This window comes from Carcharodon carcharias, chromosome 17, assembly GCF_017639515.1.
Source record: "Carcharodon carcharias isolate sCarCar2 chromosome 17, sCarCar2.pri, whole genome shotgun sequence".
Taxonomy (NCBI): Eukaryota; Metazoa; Chordata; class Chondrichthyes; order Lamniformes; family Lamnidae; genus Carcharodon; species Carcharodon carcharias.
Window position 1 is genome coordinate 31,024,143 of NC_054483.1, and position 18,301 is coordinate 31,042,443.

Genomic DNA, 18,301 nt, shown 5'->3' on the forward strand with positions numbered 1-18,301 from the left:
CCCCATCCCACCCCCACAGGGCCATCTATTACTTGTTCCATTTTGTGCTTTTCAGAGTGCTTACCCTTGTTCTACTATTAACACATTTTGCTTTCTTACCTTTGCCACTATCAGCACCTTTTTTAGCCCTTACCACTATAATTAACACTATCTTTGTCCTTTTGTTCATGACATCTTTGTCATGTCTCTTTTGTCCCTATCTACCGCTGGCCTTCTATCCAGCTTCACCTACTCCACCCCCCCTTAACCGGTACAAATTCCATCACATTTCTTCTCTTTAGCTCTGAAGAAGGGTCATACGGACTCAAAACTCAACTCTTTGTTTCGCTCTCCACAGATGCTGTCAGACCTGAGTTTTTCCAGCATTTTCTGTTTTTGTTTCAGATTTCCAGCATCCGCAGTATTTTGCTTTTATCAATCTAGTAAACCTCATTTGAACCGCCTCCAATGCATTTACATCCTTCCTTAAATAAGTAGACCAAAACTGCACACAGTATTTGAGGTGCGCTCTCACCAATGCCCTGTATAACTGAAGCATAACATCCTTTTGTGTTCAATCCCACTCGTAATAAAGGATAGCATTCCATTAGCCTTCTTAATTATTTGCTATACCTGCATACTAACTTTTTATGACTCATGTACTAGAACACCTAGTTCCCTCTTCACCTCAGAATTATGCAGCCATTCTCCATTCAAGTAGTACTCTGCTTTTTTGTTCTTCCTGCCAAAGTGAACAACTTTACATTTTCACACATTAAACTACATTTGCCAGTTCTTTGCCCACTCACTCAACCTATCTATATCAATCTGCAACCTCCTCATATCCTGTCCACAACTTACTTTCCTACCTTTCTTTGTGACATCTGCAAATTTAGCTACCATGTCTTCATTTCCCTCATCTAAGTCATTGATGTAAATCCTAAGAAGTTGAGGCCCCAGTACAGACCCCTGTGAGACTCCACTCGTCACATCCTGCCAGTCAGAAAAAGACCCATTTATGCATACTTTCTGCCAGCCAGCCAATCTTCCATCCATGCTGATATGTTACCCACTACATCATGTGCTTTTATTTTCCGTAATAATCTTTGATGTGGCACCTTCTCAAATGCCTTCTGGAAATCCAAGTACTGTGCATCTACAGGCTCCCCTTTATCCACAGTGCATGTTACTCCATAAAAAACTCCAATAAATTGGTGAAACATGACTTTCCTTTCAGAAAACCATGCTGACTCTTTCCAATTGCCTTGAACTCTTTTTTCTTCATTCGTTCATGGGACGTGGGCGTGGCTGGCTAGGCCAGCATTTATTGTCCATCCCGAATTGACCTAGTTCAGAGGGAATTTAAGAGACAACCACATTGCTGTGGGTCTGGAGTCACATGTAGGCCAGACCAGGTAAGGACAGCATAAGGACATCAGTGAACCAGATGAGTTTTTATGACAAGCAACAATGGTTTCATGGCCATCATCAGACTTTTAATTCCAGATTTCTTATTGAATTCAAATTCCACCATCTGCCGTGGTGGGATTTGAACCCAGGTCCCCAGAGTATTACCCTGAGTCTCTGGATTATTAGTCCAGTGACAAAACCACTAGGCCACTGCTTACCCCCATCTTCTGAGTGCCCAGCTATAACTTCCTTAATGATCGATACTAATAACTTGCCCACAACAGACATCAAGCTGACTGGCCTATAGTTTCCTGTTTTCTGCCTCCCTCCCTTCTTGAATAGAGGGGTTATATTTGCTAGTTTCCAATCTGATAGAACCTTTTCAAAATCTAGTGAATTTTGGAAAATTAACACCAGCGCATCCTCTACCTCATGAGCCACCTCTTTTAAGACCCTAGGATGTAGTCCATCGAGACCCGGAGACTTGCCAGCCGCAGCTCCATCAATTTGCTCAGTACCGCTTCCCTAAGTGATTTCAATGTCATCAAGTTCCTCTCTCCTTTTCACCTCCTGATTTGCAGCTATTACTGGAACGTTTTTCTATCCTCTATAGTGAACACGGAAGCAAATTATTTGTTCATTTCTTCCGCCATTTCCTTATTATCTACTATTACCTCTGCACTGTCACTCTCTAGAGGACCAATACTCACTCTACTTACTCTTTTCTTGTTTAAATACCTGTAGAAACTCTTGCTGTCCATTTTTACATTTCTAGCTAGCTTCCTCTCATACTCTAGTTTCTTTCTCCTGATTAACATTTTAGTCATTCTCTGCCATTTTTTATATACTGTCCAATCACCTGTCCCGCCACTCATCTTTGCGGAGTTTATGTTTTATCCGTAAGTTTGATGCTTTCCTTAACATCTTTAGTTAACCACGGATGGTGGGTCCTCCCCTTAGAATTTTTCTTTATAATAGGAATGTACTTATTATGAATACTCTGAAACATCCCCTTCAATGTTTGTCACTGCTTCTCTACTGTTAAAATTTCTGCTGCTTCCTGTCCCACTCATCTTGTCAAGAATGCAGTGCCCCATGAATCGAAACCCATTTCTCTCACACCAATCTTGAGCCATGCATCCAACTCTCTGATCTTATTTAACCTGTTCTAATTTTGTCATAGGTAACCAGGTGGACCATGACAAACGGATCCTTTCCCTCTCAGTCCAAGTTCTTCTCCAGCCACAAGTACATGTCCTTAACCCTGCACCGGCAAGCAACACAATCTTAGGGACTCTCACTGTCAACTGCAGAGAAAAGTACCTATCCCTCTAAATATGCTGTCCCATACTACTACTACATTCCTTTTTACTCCCACTACATGAATGGCTTATTATACCATGGTGCTGTGGTTAGTTAGCTCAACCTTACTGCAGTCCCTGCAAGAACTTTGAAACTGTTGGACAAGTGCAAGGGCTGCACTTTCTCCAGCACTACTTTCTGGGCCCCTATACCTGCCTCACTGGTATACACACCGTCCTGTCCCTGACCACAGACTAAATCTGAAGTACCTAACCTAAGGGGTGTGACTGTTCCTGGAATCAAATGTCCAGGTAACTCTGCCCATCCCTGATGCATTGCAGTGTCCGAAGCTCAAACTCCAACTCCTCAACTGTGAGCCCAAGTTCCTGGAGCTGCAGACGCTAAGTGCAGATGTGGTTACTGTGATCAAACTGGTGTCCATAAGTCCACACATGTTATAGCTGCAACACATCACCTATACTGCTACCCTAATTGTTTGAATTAACTAATCAGGTTTCAAAGTTAGAAACAGTACTCAACAATTATTTGTAGTTAAATTAAGGTGTTTAACTAGTTAAATTATAAATTTTATACAATATTTGTATCTCCATTGTACCAGATAAATCTACTGCCCCAGTAAACTAATGCTTTTTGTCCTGTCCTGTTTTTATACTTTTATTCAAACACTTTCTGTTATAGTCACCCAGAATGTTTTAATTTCTCAGCTTAGTTTAGAGAGAGGAGAGAAAAAATACTCACCAACCAATCACTTACCTACTTCTGCTCTGAAGAAGAGTCATACGACTCGAAACGTTAACTCTGTTTCTCTCCGCAGATGCTGTCAGACCTGCTGAGTTTTTCCAGCATTTTGTTTTTACTTCAGATTACCAGCATTCGCAATATTTTGCTTTCGTTTACATACTTCTCTCTAATGTTACACTAAGGTTTTTAAATGTGTCTGTGCCAGCTCCTTTATCCACTCTGCTGGCCTCACTCTGCTCTCACTGCCTCTGTACAAGCCTCTGAATGGCTAGGGAGAAAGAGAAAATGACACCACTACTGGTGCCTCACTGCAGTGTCGCTTATTGTCTGTTGAGTCTTAGTAATATTGTGCTAGTAACCTATTAGCTCTGCTTCCCTGTTCATTACTTCAGAAGGTAAGGGAGGGGAATGAGTATGGAAATGACCAAAACCTGATCTCTTTGCTTCACCGCACATTCACATCCTTTTCTGCTGGGTGTCAGCTGGTTCACAGCTTATGTGTAAGCTGTTTGATTGTGGAGGGCCTTGCCCAGATCCTTTCCTCATGTTAAATCCACTCTATTCAGCTGGCTGCTGGTCAGAAGCAGAAAAAGTTGTTAGTTTATTTCTTTCTCCCCCTCTATCCCGGGGCATTGACACTAATGTTGCTCCCAGCTGCCAGTCTGAGCGCTCAGCCAGACTAGATAGATCAAGAATCAAACCTGGGCTTTCCTTTCTGTATCATTTAGGCTGTACCATTACTTAGGGCAGGATGGGGGAACACTGTGTAACTGTATCAAACCCGGTTGTGCTGGTATTTGATAAAGGACCTGTCAAAAATGTTAAACTGTCGTGTACTTCCAACACTTTTGCCTTCATCTTGCCTCTGCTCATAATCCCTTTTCAAACTGCATCAGCTGTGTCTTTCACCCCGATAAAAATGAGGATTCCAAGAGAATAAATGATTGGGAAACAAGTTTGGAGTGTCTCGGGGAGGAATTGAAGTTTCCCAATGGCTGAGCTATCCTCAAATCCTAACACAACTTCTCTCTCCCTTGCAGTTATGCTGCAGTTTGTAGATTTTTGCAACACAACAACTTGTTATCAATAATCCGCGCACACGAAGCTCAGGACTCTGGGTAAGTACTGACTTCTCTTTGCAAACGTGGTTTCCATGGCTTTCATTTCTCTGCACTATCATTGTGGTGCAGAGAGGCAAAGTGTGTCTCGCGTTCCCAACATCTCGATCACTGTCTGGAGAGGCTTGGTCAGCCGCTCACTCTCCTCTCAGTCACATTCCACCCCACTGCAAGAGATAAGCCTGCTAATGCAATACTTAAGTGCCATCTTTCAGATGAGACTTTAAACCAAGGCTCCATCTGCCCTGTTAGGTGGATATAAAAGATTACACAGCACAATTCAAAGACCAGGGAGTTATCCCTGGTGTCCTGACCAATATTTACCCTTCAATCAACTTCACTAAAACAGATGATGTTCTCATTTATCTCATTGCTGTCTGTGGGAAGTTGCTGTTTGCAAACTGTTTGCTCCTAACAGAGATTACAATTCACAAAATGCTTTTTAAAATGTATTCTTTGACAGGATGTGGGCATCACTGTCTCGCCCAGCATTTGTTGCCCTCCCCAAGTTTCCCTTGCTTAATTGACTGTTGGCTGCTTTGGGTTGCTGGGAGGGCATAAAAGGTGCTATTGAAATGCGGCTCTTTAACCAGGAATATTGTCTCCCATACTGACGGCTCTCCTGTTGGGAAGTGTGGCAGTGCCACCCTTATTTGACATGGGGAGAGAGTCAGGTGACAAGAAGGTTCAATGAGTGAGAAGTAAAAATGGGAGGAGAAGAGACGCAGCTGGCGGGGGAGGGATAACCAATCACACCTCCTTCCCTACTCACTCCAGTGCTTGGAGAAATCTCGTTTTCTGCTCAATCGAGTTGGGGAGCAATCGTCCACTCCTAATCCTCAATCTCTGTGATAATAATAGGGTCGAGTATGTGATTCTTTGAGGTGAGGGTGTTCATGTTCACTGTTGATCTCTTCACATTGCCAGATATCGAATGTATAGGAAAAACCAGGCAACTGGCTTCCCATCTTTAATAACCATATTTTCTGCACCAAATTATCTAGATGTCTATAATAACAAAGGTGAGAAAATTACTTCATTCATTATCCTATTACCATATTAACTGTTGACTTGAGCAGTTGGCTATGTGTTTTCAGTGCAGGAATGGATGATGAACTCAGCTGCAGTGTTGGATTGGTGCTGAATTATTAATGGATTCTTTCCATTCTCCTTCCCACAGCTGCTATATTGAAATATGAAAATAATGTCATGAATATTAGGCAATTTAACTGCTCCCCACACCCCTACTGGCTTCCCAACTTCATGGATGTTTTCTCCTGGTCTCTGCCCTTTGTTGGCGAGAAAGGTAAGTCATGTCGGTTTTGGAATTCATTCGGTTGGGGTTTATAATTAGAATGGAGCAGCATGTTTCTGAGCTAGAGCCAAGGCCCACAGAGCCTTAGAATGTGGGTGCGGTGGGGCAGGTGAATAGGCATGTGACAGTGCAACAGCATGGGGTGGGCTATAGGACATATGTTGCCTAAAGGCAGTGGAACATGAGCTTGATCTCATGCACAGCCTATCAACTTGAGACAAAGACTTGGTTCAGTGAATGCGGGACATGCTGAGGGTGGCTGTGAGCTGTGCAACATGAGATGGTATTGCCTAGACTGAGTTGTGTGTGGTCTCTCTTGCAGTTACAGATATGCTGGTCAGCATCCTCAACATCTGTTCTGATGACGAGCTTTTGGATGACGATGATGGTAAGTGGATCTTGCACCCAGCGCTTGTGGGATCTTCCAACAGCTTGGGAGACATGCACATTTCTGGTTCCTGGGAGGCTGTAGTTGGTCAGGAGCTGGAATGGCACAAAGTTATCACCCTTTAAGGTCGTTACGGTCTCCTGCTAGCTGTTGTGGACTGACGTTAGCAATGAGTAAGATAAAAACTTGCATCTGTACTGGGCTTTTCATGACTTCAGGACATCCCAAACCACTTTGCAATTGATTAAGTATTTTTGCAGTGCAGTCTCTTCTGTAAATGTTGGAAACACAGCAGCAGGTTTTCCCACAAACAGCAATGTGGTCCTGACCAGATCCTTTATTTTCACAATGATTGAATATTCAGGAGAATACAGTCAGCTTTCTTGCAATCACTGTATCCTTAGGTTCACAGTATGAGGAGAGGTAGAGAAGGATTATTTTAACCAATTTAACACAAGAACACTTGTATATTTGCTGGAACTGCGAAGGGTTTAGTTGAGCTTCAAGTATTCATTAGCTGGGTCTTGGATAATATCTTCCGTGCTTTGCTTCTTTGTAAGGTGGGGTAGATATTGAGCTTGTCAAGGACTTTGTAGTGTCACTTCTGATGATGCTGAATTACATATTGACCATTGTGTCCGGCAGCATCCACAGGCCTGGGCTTGTGTGTGACCATGGGCTAACTTGATGGGATGCTATGTGATTCAGTTGGTGCTATGGACCCTCTTGATAGATTCATACACCTCTCTATCTCAGCTTCACAGAATGACCGCAAGGAAGTCATCAAGAACAAGATCCGTGCAATTGGCAAGATGGCCAGGGTCTTCACAGTTCTCAGGTAGGGAGTTCCATGTTGAGTATTCCTCCAGAAGTAGCTGAATGTGCTGAATCCTTGGCATTGTGACTGTGTGTGGTGAGCGGGATTTGTCTGTTGTGCCCTTCAGTTGGATGTTTTTGACAACTCTTCAGGGTTAATATTTCCATTGTTTTGCTCGCTTCACAGAGAGGAACATGAGAATGTACTGACGTTAAAAGGCTTGACTCCATCCGGCAACTTGCCCTTGGGTGCCTTGGCAGGAGGGAAATCAGCCCTGGAGAAAGGTTAGCAAATCTGAACTGCTGGATCCCACCTTCAGTCATATATCCCTGGGACCTGGTCCAGTGGTTTCCTGTCTCTCTCACTCACTGTCTTTTCTCTGAGAGGAGGGTCAAGGAGTGAAACTTCATTTGGCTTCATGTGTCTATGGAGTATATGGATAAACCATTCCTCAGGGTAAGGCCATTGCCCACTCTCCCTCGTGCATCTATCCTCCCCCATCTCTAGCACAGCCATCCTTCCCCATCCCCCACACATCCAGTCTGCTCCCTCTTCCCCTCATAGCCATCCTCCTCCTCTCTTTCACACAGTCATCCTTCCCCGTTTACCCCACACATCCATGCTTCACTGACCCCCTCCTGATACTCTCTCAGCCATCCTTCCCTGTCTCTCCCACACATCCATGCTTATACTCTGTCCCCTCATATCCCTCCTTCCCCCTCTCTCTCACACAGCTATCCTTTCGCCTTTCTGGCCCAGCCGTCTTACCAAGTTTTACAATGTCGCTGTGAGATTGGAGAATAGTTTTCCTATGTCTATGGTTTATTGGTAACTTGGAGGATTGAATAAATGATTTGAAAAGAATCAGCTAATGTATCTTCGGGTTTATTGAGACCGATTTTACAATCAGGCAAATGTACATTTTCTGCTAACATGCTGATTGCCAGCAGTGTCATTTTGTGCAGAATCACTAGAATATTTTAATCTTTCTGTTATTCTCTGCTGCCTGCTCTAATTTTGTGGAGTCCTAGTTTGAAAGGTGCTGTCCCAAGTACAGCTGACACTTGCGCTTCTTTGATAAACTGATGCGCTCCTGTGAAATTTCCTCACAGCTCCAATCAGGACTTTTGATTTCACTTAAGAGGAGATTTGATAACGGGTTTCAAGATCTTGAGGGGTACGGACAGGGTGAATAGTGAGAAAGTGTTCCCATTCAAGGGAGCATCAAGAACTAGGGGGCATAGGTTTAAAATAATTGGCAAAAGTGATGTGAGGAAAATATTTTTCACCCAGAGGGTGGTTGGAGTCTGGAACGTATTTCCTGAGAGGGTGGTGGAAGCAGCTTCGATTAAATTGTTCAAAAGGGAATTGGATTGCTACCTGATAAGAAAGAATGTGCAAGGTTATGGAGATACGGCAAGGGAATGGAACTCGGTAGAATGCTCTTTCTGACAGCCAGTGCGGACCCAGTGGGCCAAATGGCCTCCTATACTGTAAAGATTCTGGATTCTGTCATGTGTGAGCTGCCTGTCTGTCTCTGACTTATTCATTGAAGGAGCCATCAGCCAGCATTGTCAAGAAAAGAAACAAGACCCCGAATCCAGACACACATGCTTTGCCACTGCATTTAAATCCTTAGGGAGATTGGCTGGCAGTGGGGGGGTCACTGACATTGATGTGGTCTAGTTTCGGGGTAGATCTGAGCATGACTGTGCGTGCACGCATGTGTTCATTCCTTCGTTCATTTGTTCCTGAGCTCCCGGTCAAAATAAACCAGAGTTTGAGCTCGAGTGTGTTGGAGCGACCTGATCAGTCACCAAACAAAGTGCAACAGGCACAAACTTGGCTGATCAGAGTGTGGATTGTGAGTGCAAGCTCTTGATGAATTAATGGACAAGTCCTGAATGAGCTGTCATGTGATTCTGCATTCTCCCTATTCCCCTTGAACTGAGTTGCTAAGAATGAGAGTTTTTAACTGCATAGCATTACTGACTGTTCCCTCTCTTCCCATCTCTCCATGCTGACATTCATCTCTACAGCCATGACTGACTCAGCATCATCTAAATCAGGTATGTGGATGCTTGCTGGTAATAGTGTGTCATTGATCCTCTGTTCTTAACCAGATCCTAGCCCAGCCTCTCAAGCAGCAGCCTAAGCTTAGCACCCAGCCATTTTCAACTGTTTAGAGCTTGGAGACAAGAATGGAGTTATTCCTGCCTGCCTATATGAAAGTCAGGTTTGAGTACCTGTTAAAAGTTAGACGAACAGGCTTATCCTTCAGGGATCTTCAGTTTGGATGCAGGTCAAAATGATGCTCTCTTTCCTGTTTGCAGAAGCCCAAATCTCCCAAGGTTCAAAACTAGAACAAGAAAAATGAAACTGCTGTAAGGAAGCACTGAGATTTTCCTTGCATTCCTCTACTTGGGTTATAGGGTGAAGGGATATTTATTGGCCTTCTCTTTCTGCCCTGGGGATATTAAGAAGCCAGTCGGGTCATGTAGAACTGGAGTGGATCGTAGGCCCAATCCAGGTAAGAATGGAAGGTGCCCCCTAACTTTGAGATGTCAATGAGCAGCTGCCCAGGTGGTGCCACCTCACCAGCTGTATGGGGGCAGTCTCGAAAAGCAAGGCCAGACCATGGGATGGTGCTCCCTTGGACTGTCACTGACTGGGCAATTGCCTGGCACTTTCCTGAATGGCAGCATCTGAGATGAGCACCCAAAAGATGTAGCTTAACACCACATACCCTAAAAACACCATTGTACTGAGCATGCATAACCACACCTACTGATTGTAACCCTTGAACAAAAGGTTTTTTTTAAACAAGTGTTTTCCCCCTGCGGTTGGTCGGTTGATGTGGCAGGTGGTGTTCCACTTTGGTTCCTCACTCATTCAGGTGGAAATATTCTACAGTTCAGGAAATTGTTTCGCCATGTGGTGGAGGTCACAGAATCACAGTGCAGAAGAGGCCTTTCAGCCCATCGAGTCTGTACTGACACATGAGAAACACCTGACCTACCTACCTAATCCCATTTACCAGCACTTGGTCCATAGCCTTGAATGTTATGACGTGCCAAGTGCTCATCCAGATACTTTTTAAAGGATGTGAGGCAACCCGCCTCCACCACCCTCCCAGGCAGCACATTCCAGACCATCACCACCCTCTGGATAAAAAAGTTTTTCCTCACATCCCCCCTAAACCACCTGCCCCTCGCCTTGAACTTATGCCCCGTTGTGACTGACCCTTCCACTAAAGGGAACAGCTGCTCCCTATCCACCCTGACCATGCCCCTAATAATCTTGTATAACTCAATCAGGTTGCCCCTCAGCCTTCTCTGCTCCAGCGAAAACAACCCAAGTCTATCCAACCTCTCTTCATAACTTAAATGTTTCATCCCAGCTGCTTTGCTGCTGGGCTCAAAATGATTTCTCCAAACTCCTTAGGATCTTAATCCTGGCGCCACTAAAGCCAGTTCAGAAAAAGAAATTCAAGCCACACCCCAGTTGCAATAAAGACTCTTCACGTCTGACCATGTCATGGTTGTTGCCTTTTTACTTGCTATGCTTTTTTGATTTCTTGATTTAATTAATGAGTATGTATAAAAGTTGTCCCGCTTTGAAGCCTCACCATCATTCCTCACAGCTCTGCTTCTTTCACTGTGTGTTAAACAGAGATTGAACTCTTGCAAACATTGGCTCAAATTGTTCTTTTTATAGAAATGGTGTTAAGACATCACGAATACGGGGTTATCTGTTTAAACTCATTTCCTAGTTGGATTTACCTCATGTTAAAGTTGGAATCAGTTAATAGGCATTTAAAATCAATGCCTGTGCACACTTAGCCTGTCAACCTTTCCCACTTAAAATCTCCTCCTCCTGCATTTCAAATGGGATTGTTTATACTGTGTGCTCAGAGCTGTAAGTGTCTGCCAGACAAAGTGGATTGAAATTGCTTTAAAACAGCAGGAATTTGGTGAGTGGGAATTCAATGCCACATGCTTTAAACCAATATCTGAATAATCAGAGGAATCAATGAGGGATTTTTTTTAAGCATGATGTACCAGTGAGAGTTGCTTCCTATCATTCCTGTGCCTTGTAAAAACTCCAGGATGCTTCATGTGTCAGAGGTAATCACATTCACAGGGAATGCCTCCAGTTGATCAAACTCTAGTTCACGGTTTTTGAGCTGATGAGTGGGCCAGTGTTAATGCAGCACAAGGAGAAAGCTATTACTTTGCTAGAGCAGATTTTTCAGGAGCTGTTCACCCCACAGCCACAGGGAGATCAGGAGAGTCAGTGACTGGCCATCCAGCAGCATAGGAAGAGGCAGGCAGCTCAGAGACCCTCTGGGACGGTGGGTCTCTGAACTCAGTTTCCAGTGCAAAATACCAGTCAGGTTGATGACACCTTGAGGGAATGTAGAGCACGTCCAATGCACTGTGTGGCAAATGACTGCATGCGAATGTACAGCAAAGTCAAAATGCAGTGGTCATGGGGGATTTGACAGTCAGGAAGATAGCATGTGTTTCTCCAAGTACCAAGATGAGTCCTGCGTATTGTGTTGTCGTGCCAGGAGAAAGGACATCACTGAGAGGGTGCAGAATATTTCAAGGGAGAAAAAAACAAGCAGCCGGAATTTGCAGTCCAATTGGGAATCACTGAAGTAGGAAGGTTGAGGTCCCGCAGTCAGAGTTTAAGGACCTCAGAAAGTAGTTACAAAGCAGGACCTCAAAGGTCATAATTTCTGCATTACTCTGAGTAGCACCCTCTAATTGTTAAAGAATAGCAAGCAAGTTAACCTGTGGCTGGAGAGATGGCACAGGAGTGAGTGCTGCAGATTTCTGGGCAGTGAGACCTGTATGAGGCAGGCAGGTTGCACCTCCAGAGAGCTGGGACCAGTGTCTTCACTGCAAGGTGATCTTGCGTTGTGCTGGAGGGTTTAAAATCATCTGGTAGGATGAGTGAAATTTTGTAGAGGAGATACAAGGAACACAGAGAACAGAGGCAAAGAGTACAAGCATAAGGATTAGGTCAAAAATAGGAGGAATCCGACAGCAACAAAATGCAAAGTAATCTCAGCTGAGTTTGGAGTGCATGTGCATTAAGGCACAGAGCATGAGAAATAGGTTGGTGAGCTGCAGGCGCTAGGCGCAACATGCCATTATTGTATCCTGGCAGCAGCGAAGACTTGGCTAAAGAAAACGAAGATTGGGAACAGAATTTGGCAAAGGTAGGGATGGGGAAAAAAAGGAGGGGAATAGGAACATAAGAAATAGGAGCCAGAAGTAGCCGTAACGCTGTTATGCTGCTGTGTATATACACCACTGGCTACCAAATGGTTGGAAGGTGATTGAGGGGCAAATTTACAGGTAAGTTAGTGAAGATGCAAGAACTACAGGGTGCAAGGGCAAAGAGGTGGAGAGGTGGGCAGGCAGGGTGGAATTCCTGAAATGGATAAAAGGGAAAGGGCTTCATAGCCAATGAAGTACTTCATGAGTATGGTCACTGTTGGATATAGGAAGAATGACACCCACTTTGTACACAGCAAGCAGTAGTGAGGTAATGCTGCTTGATGGGTAAATATGGGTTGTGACTCCAGATACTTTGCTGCTGTTCAAAATAGTGCAGTGGAGTCTTTCACAGAGCCTCAGTTTAATGTCTCATCCATAAAATGGTTCTTTGAACTATGCAGCACCCCCTCAGTGCTGCAAATGAGACTTGGACCAATGCTTATCTCAGAGATGAAAGTGCTTTCCAGTGTTTAACATGAAGTGTCGAATTGGGAAGGAGCAGAAGGGGGACCAAGGAAGGTCCCAGACATGTCTGACTTGGCATTCTGAACAACCTGTTAGGATAATCAGAGTAATGTCCCACTTGAACTGTCAGCAGCATTTATCAATAAAATTCACTGCCCAGTCTCATTCCTGCCCAAGCCATTTCAGACTGAATAAAATAGGAAAAGGAGTAGGCCATTCAACCCTTCAAGCCTTTACTGCCATTGAGTTTGATTGTGCCTGATCTGCAGCTTAATACCATTTACCACCTTGGATCAATAACCCTAAAACCCGACCCAAAAAAAATTTAACCATCGACCGCCACCCCCTGCCCCCTCAGAATTATATGGGAGAGATCCAGATTTCCATTTCTCATTGTGTGAAGAAGTGCTTTCTGCCATCACCCTTGAATGACCTGGCTCAAATCTGAAGTTCATTCTCAACCACCAGAGGACATAATTTCTCCCTATCTGCCCTATTTAATTTTTTAATCATAGGAAACATCGATTAGATAACTTTTTATTCTTCTTCCGTTGAGAAATATTAGCCTGGCCTGTGAACCTGTGCTCATCATTTAAGCCTTAAGTCATGGTAGCGTTCTGCATCCCATCCAATATTTGCCCAGAGGTGAAGGTCATGTTCTAGTGAAGGGGGAGCCTGACCGCAGGCTCTGTAAAACTGCCAAAGAGCTGAAGCCCCTTTAAACAGTGTAAAAATTGGTAGAGAATTCATCACCGTTACATAACTCTTTTACAAGATATATTAATTGTCCAATTTATCAAAGCAGCCTTGAAAGTTCTAACAGGAACCCATTCTATTTCAGTATGGACTGATTGAGTGCCAACCCAGTGCCTTACGTATTGCTTTGTCTCTGTCTCTGTCTTCAAGGGACAGCTTTGCTGCACAAGATCAGCTTCGAGCAGGCGAGGGGTTTGGACCGGATTAATGAGAGGATGCCACCACGCAAGCCACTGACGAATAATCAGCCTTCGACATCAGCTCGAGCTCAGACTCCGGCGCGGGCCCAGACCCAGGCTTCGGGCCAGATGAAATGGCCCCCTCAAGCCACCAGTGGACTGCCAAACACCCCTCCACCGCAGCAGCAGGTGTCTGGGCGGTCCCAGTATGGCATCAACTCACACGCTGACCGAAGGCAGTCAGGCCAGCGCCCCATGCCCACACAGCCGGGTACGTCTGCTGCCAAGACTGCCCATGGAATGAAAGGAAAGGATAAGATGGCACACTAACAGCTCGCCTGCCCTATCTCACTGTTGCAATCAGGCCCTATTTATTTATTGTAATTGCTTGCGAGATGGGGGTGTCCCAAGATCCAAACTCCCACCCCATCCTTTCAACTCTTTTGGTCAGCAGTGACCGGGGCCCAGTTTACCTGGTATGTGGAGAAAACAGAGCTCTTTCACTTCAAAAGCCAGCGCGCCTCCATCAGACTGAAGTGATCAGGGAGAACATGGCTAACATAAGTCTTGGTTTTCTGTGGGCCCTGCTAAGTCTCTGAAGGAGCAGGAGTTTTTCTATTTAGGACATCTCCTTCTTTGAGGAATGTGTGAGTGCGGTGGTGTTGGGTTCCTTGTGAGCTATCACTCCTCTCACTGCCCCACACTGATAGTTGTTGGAGCTCTGGAGAATTGAACCCTCGATTAAAGTTGCTTGAGACAGGGGAAGCGCAGTCTTCACTTGTGAAGTGTTACAGTGCAATGGATGATGGCAAACAAGAGATCCTGCAGGGAGTCAGTGCAGTCTTGAAGACCAGGAAGGCTACAAGCCTGCCTTTCTGTCTGCTCGACTGCCTTCGTCCCCCTGCCTCCTCCACACCGCTCCCCTCACCAGTACCTTGGGATGATTTGAACCTTTTCTGCTGGTGAGACTCAGTGCATCTCCACTAGGCTGCCAAGCTCTCCTGTCTTTTCACCTAAGCGATCCTGCTCATTTAGCACCCGATCTCTGAGACGCTCAGTTCCTCACTGGTGACCCCATGAGCATTTTTATGAATTCTGACTCCAATTTTTAAAGTGTGGAACTGAGAGCTCGTGCAGAGCCTTTGGAGAAAAGAAAATGTAGAAACAAATTTGTTTCATTCTGGGTTTTTATTGAAAGATACTTTTTAAAAAAAAAATCAAGTTGGTTACACAGCATGTGGTCTACATTTTGCCTTGATTCTTGCACCTTCGTTTTGAGATGAGTGAACCTATTGCATGTGCTTGCTCATCAGTCCCTTTTGAGCTGCTAAGGTTAGCTAGAGAGTGAAGTTCAGGGGTGAACTCTGGCTATGCCAAGGGACCGTAACTCTGAGTGATCTCAGTGAGAGAGGGGGATTGAAATGGCAACCAGCCCTATGCCAATTTCTCTCTCCCTCTCTCCGTCCCCTGCTCCAATATCTCATGCTCTGTCTCTGTGCAACCCTCTCCTGCCCCCCAGATCCTCACGCATTCTATCTTTCTCTCACTTGCCCTCCACCTTGTGCCAGTCTCTTTCGCTTTTTCGAGCATTGTCAGTAATCAGGAGACTCCTGCAGACTGAGCAGTTTTTGTTGTCATCAGTCTGCAGTGTTGTGCAGTTGGAAATCTGATTGCCCAGACTCTGTCCTGCAGCCCTTTACCTCCCTGTGTAAAACTCACCCCCTTTCAGTATTGAGTTAAAGATGCTGGAAAGCCTCAGCAGATCAGTCAATATGTATCGAGAGAACAGGTATCAATCACTCTCAGGCGTTCTCCTCTTCTAATCTGGCTGTTTGGATGAAAAATTAACAGTTTTTAAAATTGAAGAGCTGATGATGGTGAAAATATTGGAGTGAAAAAGACATTCTGGTCCATTGAGCTTTCCTCACAGAGTTATATTGCTGCATGCTTAAAAACCCACGTTACCTTGAGAAATTTCTTTTTGACCTCATTACACGATGCAACCCAGCAGAATGTACTGGCCCAGATCATCTGGGTCATTCCTGTGTACAAATGTTGACTGATCCACAGAGTGTTTCCAAAAAATAGGCTTCCTTTTGCTTTTTTTTCTGTCTCTGATGATTGATCTAAGTAAGTGCAATGACCTGGAGCTCCTCTGCCATCCACTGACTGAGAACTACAGCAACCCTGCAGTCTCTCGGAATTCATGGGCTTCCGTGAACGGTATCCATGTATCTTTCCTGAGGTGTGCTTTCATTCTCACCATGTCTGCTCATGGTATTCTTCATGAGACAGAGCGTGTACTTAACTGCAAAGCACTGCCAGTTCTGGTCTCTGCACCGCACACATGGCAAACATGAACCCAAGTATGAATCCACCCTGAATTTTTAGCACAAGTCAGTATATTGCACTTTTACCTGGGTGGCAGTGGTGCATTTCTACAAGCGTTGATGATCTATGCTGGCATTGTTGGGTTTGTTGCAGCTGTTGGAAGAATCACTTTTCTCATGTTCCAGATGTCCAGCTGTTGCCAACACTGACCAGTTGGAAGAAACTTGAATAGTGGGCATGAAACCTCAGCACTGAATGTTTGTGGTCAGGCCCTGCACCAACCTTGCAGCCCTCCCTCGGTGAGGCTACAGTTGGGCACCTCTTTTTTGGGCAAGGCAGCTGGTTTGTAGAACAGAGACAGCAGGGGTGAAGCAAGGTGCCGAGAGCCACTGGTTAGGGAAGGATTGGTGTTGGTGTAGGTTGCCACAGACCAGCCAATTGCTTGTACAAAAAGGCTACTTGGTAGAATGATCCAGAGTCAGCTTGTGGCTGAGTTTGTTTCACAGGTTGTCCCTCGTGTTCCTGCTCTTAAATGCCGAGTACTGGTACCTATGGCTTTCCAGATGAGAATGGTGGTTTCCTCTGGACGATAGGAGTGAGTACAAGCAGCTGATGAGGTAGGTTCTTGAGGTGTTTTCATTATTTAACTCAGTGAAGTAAGGTTTTCCTGAGCTCACTGACACTTGCTGAGGGTGTAACTGTCATTTCTTTGTTCTCATTGTATTCTAATGATGAGAGGGTGCATGCAGTCAGCCACCAGTTTAAAGTGCCCTAAACTGCTTTTAAAAAGGACCTGCTGTAGCGACTGTCCGAACTGATGCATTGATTGATTGCAAGGATTGCCATTTGCCGTTTGAGACAACTCAAAAGGATATCAGGAGAGTTGGTTCTCATTTTGTTCGTTCCTTTAAACATGAGGTGTTCAAACATGGGCATTGGTGGAGCACTGGACTCAGTCTTCGATTGCCTGCAAGTAAGGAGAAAAATTGACCCCTGACCCACATGCCAGACGAGATTGGTATCCTTCAATTCGCAGTCCTATCCACCCCACTCCTCCACAACCCATGTCTAACATGGGCTTCTTGCCCATTCTGAGATGGCTAACGCAAGTTTGTCACACTAGGATTTCAGAGGCTTTTTAGTTTGAGATCAAAGACTGACAGGTAGAAGGTTCTTCAGATTGAAATTATATTGGTGAGAAAGGGCCCTTCAGAAAACCTGACTTCCTTCCTGTTGAACCACTTGGCTTCCAGTTCAACAGCAACACGGTCATTATTTTGGTGTCTTTTTAAATAAGAGAAGAGTTCTCTTTGCAGAATCTTTAAAAATGTGCTGTAACAGTTCCTGTCTTTTTTTTTTACAAAAGGACAACTCCCCTCAGGAGAGAAATACTGCATTGATACTGTTGGTTAAAAAGAATTTCATTAACTTGTGTTTTTTGTAAGTGCACAGAGAAAACTGTAACGGTTACTAATTTAGCACAGCAATATGATGATAGCGAACTTTTCTTGTAACAAAATTTGCATTAAAATACAAGTTTGGTTTCATTAGATGGTGCTCTGAATGTGTTTTCCCATCCTGCCCTTTGAATGTAAAACTGCAGCGTATCTCGTATTTTCTGGTATGGGTCTGGAAGCACAGATAGATCCTGACTGAATTAGGAGGATAGATTAGCTTTGCCAAAGGCCATCAGTGAACAATCCAACAGCTTCATGGTTCACTCATTGAAACCAGATTTTTATTATCAATTTTTAATGCTAATTTCAAATTGTCAAACTGCAGCAGTAAGATTTCTTACTTGAGTTTTCTAAATTTCCATCCAGCAACATGATCACCATACCTGTCTAAACGAACACTCCATTTCAAAGGAAGATATTTGGACATGGGTAGTTCTACCAGGGTTACTGGTTAGTCCTTGTCCTTGTCCTGAAGGCTGTTTGGGGAGGATAGTGATCCGTCCTGAATGCCCTGTTCCTCGCTGACCATAAGACCAAAGGACATAGGAGCAGAAATTAGGCCAATCGGCCTATCGAGTCTGCTCTGCCATTCAATCATGGCTGATAAGTTTCTCAACCCCATTCTCCCACCTTCTCCCCGTAATCTTTGATCCCCTTACCAATCAAGAATCTATCTATCTCGGTCTTAAATACACTCAATGACCTGGCCTCCACAGCCTTCTGTGGCAATG

General features: G+C 44.5%; 1 protein-coding gene across 2 annotated transcripts in view; it reads left to right on the forward strand.

The window, feature by feature from the left end:
* Nucleotides 1–17,660, forward strand: part of LOC121289859 (serine/threonine-protein phosphatase 2B catalytic subunit gamma isoform-like) — a 55,003-nt gene extending 37,343 nt beyond the window's left edge. For both annotated transcript variants that reach the window (XM_041209765.1, XM_041209766.1), the window contains exons 7-14: nt 4,494–4,571; nt 5,499–5,593; nt 5,752–5,877; nt 6,209–6,274; nt 7,031–7,112; nt 7,278–7,375; nt 9,131–9,160; nt 13,754–17,660. In XM_041209765.1, the coding sequence (XP_041065699.1) occupies nt 4,494–4,571; nt 5,499–5,593; nt 5,752–5,877; nt 6,209–6,274; nt 7,031–7,112; nt 7,278–7,375; nt 9,131–9,160; nt 13,754–14,112 (934 nt within the window). In that variant the 3' untranslated portion in view covers nt 14,113–17,660. The remainder of the gene's footprint in view (nt 1–4,493; nt 4,572–5,498; nt 5,594–5,751; nt 5,878–6,208; nt 6,275–7,030; nt 7,113–7,277; nt 7,376–9,130; nt 9,161–13,753) is intronic.
* The last annotated feature ends 641 nt before the right edge of the window (nt 17,661–18,301 follow it).